The sequence below is a fragment of the Salmo salar genome, chromosome 19, assembly GCF_965601325.2.
Source record: "Salmo salar chromosome 19, fSalSal1, whole genome shotgun sequence".
NCBI lineage: Eukaryota > Metazoa > Chordata > Actinopteri > Salmoniformes > Salmonidae > Salmo > Salmo salar.
The window spans coordinates 82,854,469-82,866,831 of record NC_138309.1 but is presented as its reverse complement, the minus strand read 5'-3'; the positions used below and the strand labels follow the sequence as shown (position 1 = coordinate 82,866,831).

Here is a 12,363-nt window from a genome sequence, read left to right as displayed (position 1 = left end):
TAATTCAGGCTAAATGTACAGCTGGTGGTAATTCAGGCTAAATGTACTGCTGGTGGTAATTCAGGGTAAATGTACTGCTGGTGGTAATTCAGGGTAAATGTACTGCTGGTGGTAATTCAGGGTAAATGTACTGCTGGTGGTAATTCAGGGTAAATGTACTGCTGGTGGTAATTCAGGGTAAATGTACTGCTGGTGGTAATTCAGGGTAAATGTACTGCTGGTGGTAATTCAGGGTAAATGTACTGCTGGTGGTAATTCAGGGTAAATGTACTGCTGGTGGTAATTCAGGGTAAATGTACTGCTGGTGGTAATTCAGGGTAAATGTACTGCTGGTGGTAATTCAGGGTAAATGTACTGCTGGTGGTACTGGTGGTAATTAAGGGTAAATGTACTGCTGGTGGTACTGGTGTGCCTCCACAGTGGATTAGTCCATTCAGAGGCGTGAATGAGACAGCTGTCTCGTGTGCCATAATAAATAAATAAAATATTTGCCACTGCTCAACTAAAATGATCTCAGTCGACCAACAGCCTATCGACCAAACGACTAAATGAGGTCAGTCCTACATACATGTGTCACATAAAGAGAGCAAGGGTTGAGGGAATAGGAAATGTTTATCCTAAACAAATGAGGGATTAAGGTAACATAACTTTTCAGTCAGAAATGGCTGTAATTATGTTTCAGCAACACAGACAGCACGACACACTTAATTTCTGTGGTGGACGCTGCAGCAAAGAGGAGAGAGAGAGAGAAAGAACAGGTGCTCGTCACAGTATTTTCTTTTAACACAGTGCAGCAAGTCCGAGTCAGGCCCAGCAGAATAAAATCAATTGCGGGCGGACTCCCTCTAGTCATTTGTGTGTCTTAGTTATTTCATCAAACAGTTCGCTTAAAGCATCAGACAAACTCATTCATTTAATATAGTTGATTTGATTAAAACACATATGATATGTCTACATAGAGAAATACACGGTTAAACATTTCTTCCAATCGATTGGTCGAAAGAACAGTCGGTTGTTCGACAAAGATGTTTTTTGTTGTTGTTGTTGTCAGGGACAGCCTTAGTAATGATCATGCTGTTTAATCAGCTTCTTGATATATGTCACACCTTTCAGGTGGATGGATTATCTAGACAAAGGAGAAATGCTCACTAACAGGGATGTACACATTTGAGGCAAAAAGTTGAGAAATAAGCTTTTTGTGCATATGGAAAATTACTGGGATCTTTTATTTCAGCTCATTAAACATGGGCTCATGAAACTTTACGTGTTACGTTTATATTTTTATTCAGTGTAGTTAGTTAAATAGTTAACCAAATAGTTCACTGTAAAGACGTGTTTTTTTTCCCAACTTACATTTTTAACCTGAGAGCTTCTGGGAGAGAGGCTGGTGCTCTATTGCTGCAGATGTGGAGGGGCCGCTATGGGATTGGAGCGAGTCGATGGAGGCAGAGAGAGAACCAGTAGCCAAGGCAACTCAGCTATCTGACTTGTAGCAGACACAATGTTATTTATCATCCCATATAACAGTTCCTGTCTTGACTGGAGTAGCCTAGAGAAACTAGCTATACTGTAGCTAGCTAGGCTAATTGTGGCTACATGATGCACTTTCTCCCCAACCACATTCAGATAAAACAGCCTACCTGATGGTTGCTTGTTGTAGCCTACTCTTGCCTCATTTTGCTAACTTTCAATTCCCTCATTTTATTCCATCTTGCATTGCATTAGTGAACCCTCACTCAACTTGCTACACATTGTAGCTCTTTGCCGCTTTGATTGGCCAAAATAAACAACAAGATATACACGTAAAGGCTACCTGTCGGCTACCGGTCTTTTTATGGGGCGCACATGACAAAAAATACATTGACAAGTTGATCGTTTTATTAAATGAATCATTTGAAATGTCTATATACACTCACATGTAACAATGTTACATACTTCCATCACTTGTCACTTCGGGAACGTGAAATACTGGTCACACTCGGTTTGTTGTTTATACAAGTAATACTTTTGTTTTAAGTGTTTTATTTTGGGTGTTCCATGGGTCCACTGGACACCTTGGACACCTGCAACATGTTGACGGTAGTAAAGAGGAAGATTTTACAGACCTTGTAATAAGTGTAGACAACTCTAACAGACCACAGAACTATGAGTAAATCAAGCTTCTCGATGAGCACCTCGCTCTGAACAAGGACACTTCAAAGCCGAACGCTGATTTAGATGCCACACTGCTAAACGATCAAGGGGATCATCCCAGGTGCTCGTCGAGACTGGAGTCCCTCTGCAGTGGCTGCTGGGGATTCTAACATGGATATAGACCAGTGTCCCGTATTGACACTTCCCTCCGACGAGAACCAGAGAATTAGCGGTAGAAGATATCCACCCCAACGCACCCACCCCCTGCCCTCTCGTCAAGACCTGTGGCCATCAAGCAGCGTCGCGGCCCTTCACCAGGGCCCTCCGAACGCTCCCCCCACCACAGTACCCTGCGCCTGCTAGGCCGCGGCCCCCGCACAGCATGGAAATCCATGACCTCCCCCTCCTAGTGTGGCCATTGTAGGGAGTTCTATTGTACGGGATGTGGTGGTTGCTGGAGCAAAGACATTCTGCTTTCCTGGTGCAAGATATTACTCGTGAGCTTAAAGGTCATTCTAGACCGAAACTCTGAGCTGCAAATGGTAGTTGTGCATGCCGGTACTAATGACATCAAGCTGCCGGCAAATCGAGGAAGTTGAGACAGGCTGATGGCAAGCGGATTGGTCTTTCCGGCCCCATCTTAACATATAGTCTTAGAGTTGATCACTTCTCCAGGCTATATGCACTGGACTCTTGAATTTTTTTTTTTTTTTTTACTCTCCTCCGAAAATGCGTTGGACATTATTGACAACTTCGATTTGTTTTGGGAGCGACCTCAGGTTCTTAAAAAAAGCACAGTTGGCATCCGAACAGAATAGGAAGGAGAATGCGGAGTGCTAACATTACACATGCACTAAACAAGTAATAAGATATTGCTACTGAGACAAATCTAACTCAACTGATAACTATAGAGGAAAGCCCAAGTTATAGACTGTTCTCTCTGCTACCGCACGGCAAGCGGTACCGGAGCATCTAACTAAGGACCAAAAGGCCCCTCAACAGCTTCTACCCCCAAGCCATAAGACTGCTGAACAATTAATAAAATCCCCACCGGACAATTTACATTGACACACACCACCCCCCATCCCTTTTGTACACTGCTGCTACTCGCTGTTTGTTTGTTATCTATGCATAGTCCCTTCACCCCCTCCTACATGTACAGATTACCTCAACTAACCTGTACCCCTGCACACTGACTCGGTACCGGTGCCACCTGTTTATAGCCGCGTTGTTATTCTTATTGTGTTACTTTTTATTTTACTTGGTAAATATTTTCTTAACTCTTCTTGAACTGCACTGTTGGTTAAGGGCTTGTAAGTAAGCATTTCACGGTCAAGTCTACACTTGTTGTATTTGGCGCATGTGACAAATAAAGTTTGATTTAATCTAAACCAACTCACCCCAACTTTAAAACACCCAGAAAAATCTCCCCTTTTAGATAGTATTCCAACAAATGCCCCTCATAAGTATACTGCCAATGGAATCTTTTTAATGAGCTCAGTGACCATTATCCCAGTGCCTGCATAAGAGCTCCTAAGCTTCCTAAATGCAAAGCTACCACACATTAGAAATACATTTTATTTATTTTTACCCCAGTTTCTCCTCAATTTCCAATTGGTTGTTAGTGTCTTATCCCATCGCTGCTGTAAGGGACTCGGGAGAGGCGGAGGTCGAGAGCCATGTGTCCTCCGAAACACGACCCTGCCAAGACGCACTGCTTCTTGACACACTGCTCGCTTAACCCGGAAGCCAGCAGCACCAATGTGTCGGAGGAAACACAGTAGAACTGGTGACTGTGTCAGTGTACATGCGCCCAACTCACCACAGAAGTCGCTAGAGCGCGATGGGACAAGGACATCCCGGCTGGCCAAACCCTCCCCTAACCAGGACGACGCTGGGCCAATTGTGCGCCGCCTCATGGGTCTCGCGGTCGCGGCAGGCTGCGACACAGCCCGGGATCAAACCAGGTCTGTAGTGACGCCTCAAGCACTGTGATGCAGTACCTTAGACCGTTCCGCCAATTTTAGGAATTTTAATGAGCAGCATTTTATGTCTGATCTGGTGATGTGTGACTGGGGGATTGTGTTATCTATGTCTGACTCAGAGCAGGTCCTAAATTGTTTTACTTCTCTGTTTAACACTGTTGCAGATAAGACCGATCATATAAAAAAAAAAATATAAAGAAATAAAAGTAAAGGATAGATCAACCCCTTGTTTCATGAATGAATTGTCTGAAAATTACAGGAAATACATTTTGCTTGGGCTAAGGCTCAATTGACTGATAACTACATCTAACTGGTTGTCCTTCAGACATTTGAGAAAAATGTCTCTCTGGTTAGAAAAACAAAGTCAACATACACAATTCAAAAAGTATGTGAGAATGGTGGGAATCCAGCAACCTTCTGGGATGTAGTCAAATCTCAATCCCAACTCTTAACTAACAACTTTAACTTCTTATTCTATTCTAAATGTGCACCAGTCAGGTTTTAGACCTGGACAAAGTATCCGTTTCAGCTACTACCACTTAAAATAATTTAAAAAAAAAATATATATATATATATATATATATATACACATACATTGCGCTGCCTTATTTATAGACGTTTCCAAGGCCTTCAACACTGTTGACCATTACATTCTCATTCAAAGGCTGACTGAAATAGGCCTGGATCAAGCTTCTTTGCAAGTGGTTTGAGAATTATCTGTCAGATAGGAGACAATGCATGATTTCTGTTTTAACCAACCCGTTCACAAAGTTGGTTAATGCTTGAGGTTCCTTCGGTCTCCACTGAAACTAGGTAAATGCACTTTTAATTTTAAAACACCTCATTGCTGGAACCAACCACAAACAACTGGATTTTCTGGAACAACTTGGGCAAATTTTTACAATTTAATTTTTTATATTGTTTGGGGACCTTCTAATCGAGGAACGTCATCATTTTTCTTGAACATTTGTGTTGTGCTGTATTTTACTTGTTTTAATATGGTATTTAATATTCATTTGTTTACGTAGGGCTCCCTTGTGAAAGAGACCCTGGTCTCAAAATGGTAACTCCCTGCTTAAATAAAGTTAAAATACCTTGAATATATTTTTTTTAAAAGCCTTTTCAGTTTCAAAATAAACAAAAAAATAAATACACAAGTATTCGAATACAAACGTCAGGTTGGCTATACAAATAACCGTGCCTATCCCTAATTCTCAGAGGGCTATTTCTGTCATAATTCTAATACTATGATTTCTGTGCTGAGGGCAATTGTAAAGATGTGTTTTGATGGAGTCGTCGTCGTGCTGGTAGTTCGGAATGGCCAGACAGAAGGGTGGTATGATTATTATAATTGATAGGTAAGGATACTCAAGACTGGCAAGGTAATAACATATATAATAAGGGACGTGTGTGTGTGTGTGTGTGTGGGTGGATGATGCTCGGGGGGGGGGGGGGGGGGAACATGAACATTCGTGACGAAATTATCTCAATATTTATAGATACACCAATCAGGAATAAGGATGCAGAGGTACAAATTAGTTCAGTAATGGAGCAGTTAGGTAACCACAGCAGTTAGGTAACCACACCATTAATCCAATCTGTTGCCATAGATAGCAGTCTACTCCTGATAACTGCAACAACTTAGCTGGACCACAACACAAATAATTATGCATTTGTAATTGGGACTGGCTAACTGCACTGCGTTGGTATTGGGACTGGCTAACTGCACTGCGTTGGTATTGGGACTGGCTAACTGCACTGCGTTGGTATTGGGACTGGCTAACTGCACTGCGTTGGTATTGGGACTGGCTAACTGCACTGCGTTGGTATTGGGACTGGCTAACTGCACTGCGTTGGTATTGCACTAAGTTACTTATTAAGGGTCAGCTTTCTGCTCTATTGAGATGCACCCATGAGGGAAGGGACTGACAGACAGTGAGAGATGGGGACGGACCTGGGAAGACGCTGAGGTTGGGGTTCTTGTTGCACCAGTCGGAGGCGCAGCACATTGGGTAGATGCCCGTGTCGTCCTTGGTGGAGGGTGCGCAGATGAAGGGGCGGTCACGCGGGATCAGCTCGCTCTCGTGCACACACATGCTGCGCTCGGTGGTGAGCCGGCTGCCAGACTTCATGACCGTCACGAAGCACAGGCCGTCCGTGGTGCATGTGGAGTTGAGACAGCGCTGGCAATAGCACTGCAGGGCTGGCGGAAGAAGAGTGATGGAACATAGAGATTCAGGTAGAGAGACAGAGAGAGGTAGAGAGAGAGGTAGAGATAGAAAGCATGGGAGGGAACAAGAGAGAGGACAAAGGAGAGAGAGATTAATACTAGAGGTCAACCGATTCAAATCGGAATGACCGATTAATTAGGGCCGATTTCAAGTTCATAACAAATCGGTAATCTGCATTTTTGGACGCCAATTATGGCCGATTACATTGCAGTCCACGAGGTGACTGCGTGGCAGGCTGACCACCTGTTACGCGAGTGCAGCAAGTAGGCAAGGTAAATTGCTAGCAACATAATCACTAGTTAACTACATATGCTTGATGATGTTACTAGGTTAACTAGCTTGTCCTGCGTTGCATATAATCAATGCGGTGCCTGTTAATTTATCATTGAATCACAGCCTACTTCGCCAAATGGGTGATGATTTAACAAAAGCACATTTGCACCAATGTACCTAACCACAAACATCAATGCCTTTCTTAAAAATCAATAGACAAGTATATTTTTTTAAACCTGCATATTTAGTTAACAGAATTTCATGTTAGCAGGCAATATTAACTACGGAAATTGTGTCACTTCTCTTGCGTTCAGTGCAAGCAGAGTCAGGGTATATGCCTGGCTCATTGCGAACTGTGTGAAGACCATTTCTTCCTAACAAAGACCGTAATACATTTTCCAGAATTATGACATAACATTGAAGGTTGTGCAATGTAACAGCAATATTTAGACTTAGGGTTGCCACCCGTTCGATAAAATACAGAACGGTTCCGTATTTCACTGAAAGAATAAACGTTTTGTTTTCGAAATGATAGTTTCCGGATTTGACCATATTAATGACCTAAGGCTTGTATTTCTGAGTGTTTATTATATTATAATTAAGTCTATGATTTGATATAGCAATCTGACTGAGCAGTGGTAGGCATCAGCAGGCTCGTAAGCATTCATTCAAACAGCACTTTCCTGCGTTTGCCAGCAGCTCTTAGCAATTCTTGAAGCACAGCTCTGTTAATGACTTCAAGCCTATCAACTCCCGAGATTAGGCTGGCAATACTAAAGTACCTATTAGAACATCCAAGTCAAAGGTATATGAAATACAAATGGTATAGAGAGAAATAGTCCTATAATTCCTATAATAACTACAACCTAAAACTTCTTAACTGGGAATATTGAAGACTCATGTTAAAAGGAACCACCAGCTTTCATATGTTCTCATGTTCTGAGCAAGGAACTTAAACGTTAGCTTTTTTACATGGCACATATTGCACTTTACATAATTTAAACCAAATTGAACATGTTTCATTATTTATTTGAGACTAAATTGATTTTATTTATGTATTAAGTTAAAATAAAAGTTCATTCAGTATTGTTGTTATTGTCATTATTACAAGTGTGTGTGTAATATATATATATATATATATATATATATATATATATATATATATATATATATATATATATATATATATATATATATATATATATATATATATATATAATAAAAATTAAATCAGCCTTTTAAAATTGGTAAATCGGCTATTAAATCGGTATGGGCGATGAAAAATCAATCGGTCGACCTCTAATACCAACAAAAAAAATAACTCCGGAATCATTTCTTCCCCACAAAAAAGGAACTCAACAAAGCGCATGATAAAATAACAGAGTGTGTGTGTGTACGATGCGTGTTCTGAGTGAGTTTACAGCTAGGCTAAAAGCAACAGATGAATAGCTACAGTGCAACACACACACACACACACAAAAAAAAAATAATCTGCAGTTTGCTACAATAAACAACAAGTCAACAACAACGCTAGCTCATCTCCAAGGTGTTGAGGTGGATCACCACAAATCCCACCACTCGTGGTCGCATTGCCTCTAAGCCAGCTTCCTTCTTGCTCAGCCTTTTTGCAGCCAGGGTACTTGCACATGAAAAACGTCTCTCTCTCTACCTCTGCTAAAGGTTCAAAATCAAATCAAATTTGATTGGTTACATACACATGGTTAGCAGATGTTAATGCGAGGGTAGGGAAATGACTGTGCTTCTAGTTCCGACAGTGCAGTAATATCTAATAAGTAATCTAACAATTCCCCAACAACTACCAAAATACACACAAATCTGAAAGGGGTGAATGAGAATATGTACATACAAGTAAACTCAGCAAAAGAAAACGTCCTCTCACTGTCAACTGCATTTACTTTCAGCAAACTTAACGTGTTAATATTTGTATGAACATAAGATTCAACAACTGAGAAATAAACTTAACAAGTTCCACAGACATGTGACTAACAGAAATTGAATAATGTGTCACTGAACAAAGGGGGGGGGGGGGTCAAAAGTAACAGTCAGTATCTGGTGTGGCCACCAGCTGCATTAAGTACTGCAGTGCATCTCCTCCTCATGGACTGCACCAGATTTGTCAGTTCTCGCTGTGAGATGTTACCCCACTCTTCCACCAAGGCACCTGCAAGTTCCCGGACATTTCTGGGGGGGAATGGCCTTAGCCCTCACCCTCCGATCCAACAGGTCCCAGACGTGCTCAATGGGATTGAGATCCGGGCTGTTCGCTGGCCATGGCAAAACACTGACATTCATGTCTTGCAGGAAATCACGCAGGGAACGAGCAGTATGGCTGGTGGCTTTGTCATGCTGGAGGGTCATGTCAGGATGAGCCTGCAGGAAGGGTACCACATGAGGGAGGAGGATGTCACGCACAGTATTGAGATTGCCTGCAATGACAACAAGCTCAGTCCGATGATGCTGTGACACACCGCCCCAGACCATGACGGACCCTTCACCTCCAAAATCGATCCCGCTCCAGAGTACAGGCCTCGGTGTAACGCTCATTCCTTCGACGATAAACACGAATCCGACCATCACCCCTGGTGAGACAAAACCGTGACTCGTCAGTGAAGAGCACTTTTTGCCAGTCCTGTCTGGTCCAGCGATGGTGGGTTTGTGCCCATATGCGACGTTGTTGCCGGTGATGTCTGGTGAGGACTTGCCTTACAACAGGCCTACAAGCCCTCAGTCCAGCCTCTTTCAACTCTTGTGCGTTCCTGGTGTAACTCGGGCAGCTGTTGTTGCCATCCTGTACCTGTCCCGCAAGTGTGATGTTCGGATGTGCAGGTGTTGTTACACGTGGTCTGCCACTGCGAGGACGATCAGCTGTCCTTCCTGTCTCCCTGTAGCGCTGTCTTAGGCATCTCACAGTACGGATATTGCAATTTATTGCCCTGGCCACATCTGCAGTCCTCATGCCTCCTTGCAGCCTGCCTAAGGCACGTTCACACAGATGAGCAGGGACCCTGGGTATCTTTCGTTTCGTGTTATTCAGAGTCAGTAGAAAGGCCTCTTTAGTGTTCTAAGTCTTCATAACTGTGACCTTAATTGCCTACCGTCTGTAAGCTGTTAGTGTCTTAACTACCGTTCCACAGGTGCATGTTCATTAATCGTTTATGGTTCATTGAACAAGCATGGGAAACAGTGTTTAAACCCTTAACCTGTTAGGGCTAGGGGCCAGTATTGACACGGCTGGATAAAAAAAACATACCCGATTTAGTCTGGTTACCACTCCTACCCAGTAACTAGAATATGCATATACTTATTACATATGGATAGAAAACACCCTAAATTTTCTAAAACTGTTTGAATGGTGTCTGTGAGTATAACAGAACTCATTTGGCAGGCAAAACCCTGAGACATTTTCTGACAGGAAGTGGATACCTGATGTGTTGTATTACCTTTAAACCTATCCCATTGAAAAACACAGGGGCTGAGGAATATTTTGGCACTTCCTATTGCTTCCACTAGATGTCACCAGCCTTTACAAAGTGTTTTGAGTCTTCTGGAGGGAGATCTGACCGAACAAGAGCCATGGAACGATGATGGCCCATTAGACACCTGGCGCGCGAGTTCATGTTGGGTACCCTCGTTCCAATACGTTATAAAAGAGTATGCATTCGTCCACCTTGAATATTATTCATGTTCTGGTTAAAAAAGGCCCTAATGATTTATGCTATACAACGTTTGACATGTTTGAACGAACGTAAATATATTTTTTCCCCTCGTTCATGACGAGAAGTCCGGCTGGCTTAGATCATGTGCTAACAAGACGGAGATTTTTGGACATAAATTATGAGCTTTTTTGAACAAAACTACATTCGTTATGGACCTGTGATACCTGGAAGTGACATCTGATGAAGAGAATCAAAGGTAATGGATTATTTACATAGTATTTTCGATTTTAGATCTCCCCAACATGACGTCTAGTCTGTATCGCAACGCGTATTTTTCTGGGCGCAGTGCTCAGATTATTGCAAAGTGTGATTTCCCAGTAAGGTTATTTTTAAATCTGGCAAGTTGATTGCGTTCAAGAGATGTAAATCTATAATTCTTTAAATGACAATATAATATCTTACCAATGTTTTCTAATTTTAATTATTTAATTTGTGACGCTGACTTGACTGCCGGTTATTGGAGGGAAACGATTTCCTCAACATCAATGCCATAGTAAAACGCTGTTTTTGGATATAAATATGAACTTGATAGAACTAAAAATGCATGCATTGTCTAACATAATGTCCTAGGAGTGTCATCTGATGGAGATTGTAAAAGGTTAGTGCATCATTTTAGCTGGTTTTATGGTTTTGGTGACCCTGTCTTTGAATTGACAAAACATTACACACAACTCTTGTAAATGTACTGTCCTAACATACTCTAAATTTATGCTTTCGCCGTAAAACCTTTTTGAAATCGTAAAACGTGGTTAGATTAAGGAGATGTTTATCTTTCAAAGGGTGTAAAATAGTTGTATGTTTGAAAAATTTGAATTTTGACATTTATTTGGATTCAAATTTGCCGCTCTTGAAATGCACCTGCCGTTGATGGAGTGCACCACGGGTGGGACGCTTGCGTCCCACCTAGCCCATAGAGGTTAACAATGAAGATCTGTGATGTTATTCGGATTTTTACGAATTATCTTTGAAAGACAGGGTCCTGAAAAAGGGACGTTTTTTGTTGTTGCTGAGTTTATAATGGATGAGCGATGGCTGAGCGGCATAGGGAAGGTCCAATAGATGGTATAAAATACAGTATATACATGTGATATGAGTAATGTAAGATATGTATACATTATTAAAGTGGCATTATTTAAAGTGGCATTGTTTAAAGTGACTAGTGATCAATTTATTAAAGTGGCCAGCGATTGGGTCTCAATGTAGGCAGCAGCCTCTCTGAGTTAGTGATTGCTGTTTAGCAGTCTGAAGGCCTTAACCTGTTGGGGGTAGGGGGCAGTATTGACACGGCCGGATAAAAAAACGTACCCGATTTAATCTGGTTACTACTCCTGCCCAGTAACTAGAATATGCATATAATGAGTAGATTTGGATAGAAAAGACGCTAAAGTTTCTAAAACTGTTTGAATGGTGTCTGTGAGTATAACAGAACTCATATGTGAGGCCAAAACCTGAGAAGATTCCATACAGGAAGTGCCCTGTCTGACAATTTGTTATCCTTCTAGGGCATCTCTATCAAAAATCCAGCATCTCTGCTGTAACATGACATTTTCTAAGGCTTCCATTGGCTCTCAGAAGGCGCCAGAAAGTGGAATGACGTCTCTGCAGTCTCTGGGCAAAAAACAGCAGGAGTTTTTGTGAGTGGTCAGGCTGAGAACAGTGACACTGGAGTGCGCGTCCACGAGAGGACTCCATGTTTTTCTTTCAGTCTATGAATGAATATAACGTCGCCCGGTTGGAATATTATCACCATTTTACGAGAAAAATCGCATAAAAATAGATTTTAAACAACGTTTGACATGCTTCGAAGTACGGTAATGGAATATTTAGAATTTTTTTGTCACGAAATGCGCCCGCGCGTCAACCTTCGGATAGGGACCTCAACGCACGAACAAAACGGAGCCATTTCAATATAACTATGGATTATTTCGAACCAAAACAACATTTGTTGTTGAAGTAGAAGTCCTGGGAGTGCATTCTGGCGAAGAACAGGAAAGGTAATCCAAT

At 41.8% G+C, this 12,363-nt stretch overlaps 1 protein-coding gene across 4 annotated transcripts in view; it reads right to left on the bottom strand.

The window, feature by feature from the left end:
• Nucleotides 1-12,363, bottom strand: part of LOC106579675 (TGF-beta receptor type-1) — a 79,102-nt gene that overhangs the window by 30,700 nt on the left and 36,039 nt on the right. For all 4 annotated transcript variants that reach the window (XM_014159802.3, XM_014159803.3, XM_014159805.3 and 1 more), the window contains exon 2: nucleotides 6,073-6,321. In XM_014159802.3, coding sequence (XP_014015277.1) covers nucleotides 6,073-6,321 — 249 coding nt within the window. The remainder of the gene's footprint in view (nucleotides 1-6,072; nucleotides 6,322-12,363) is intronic.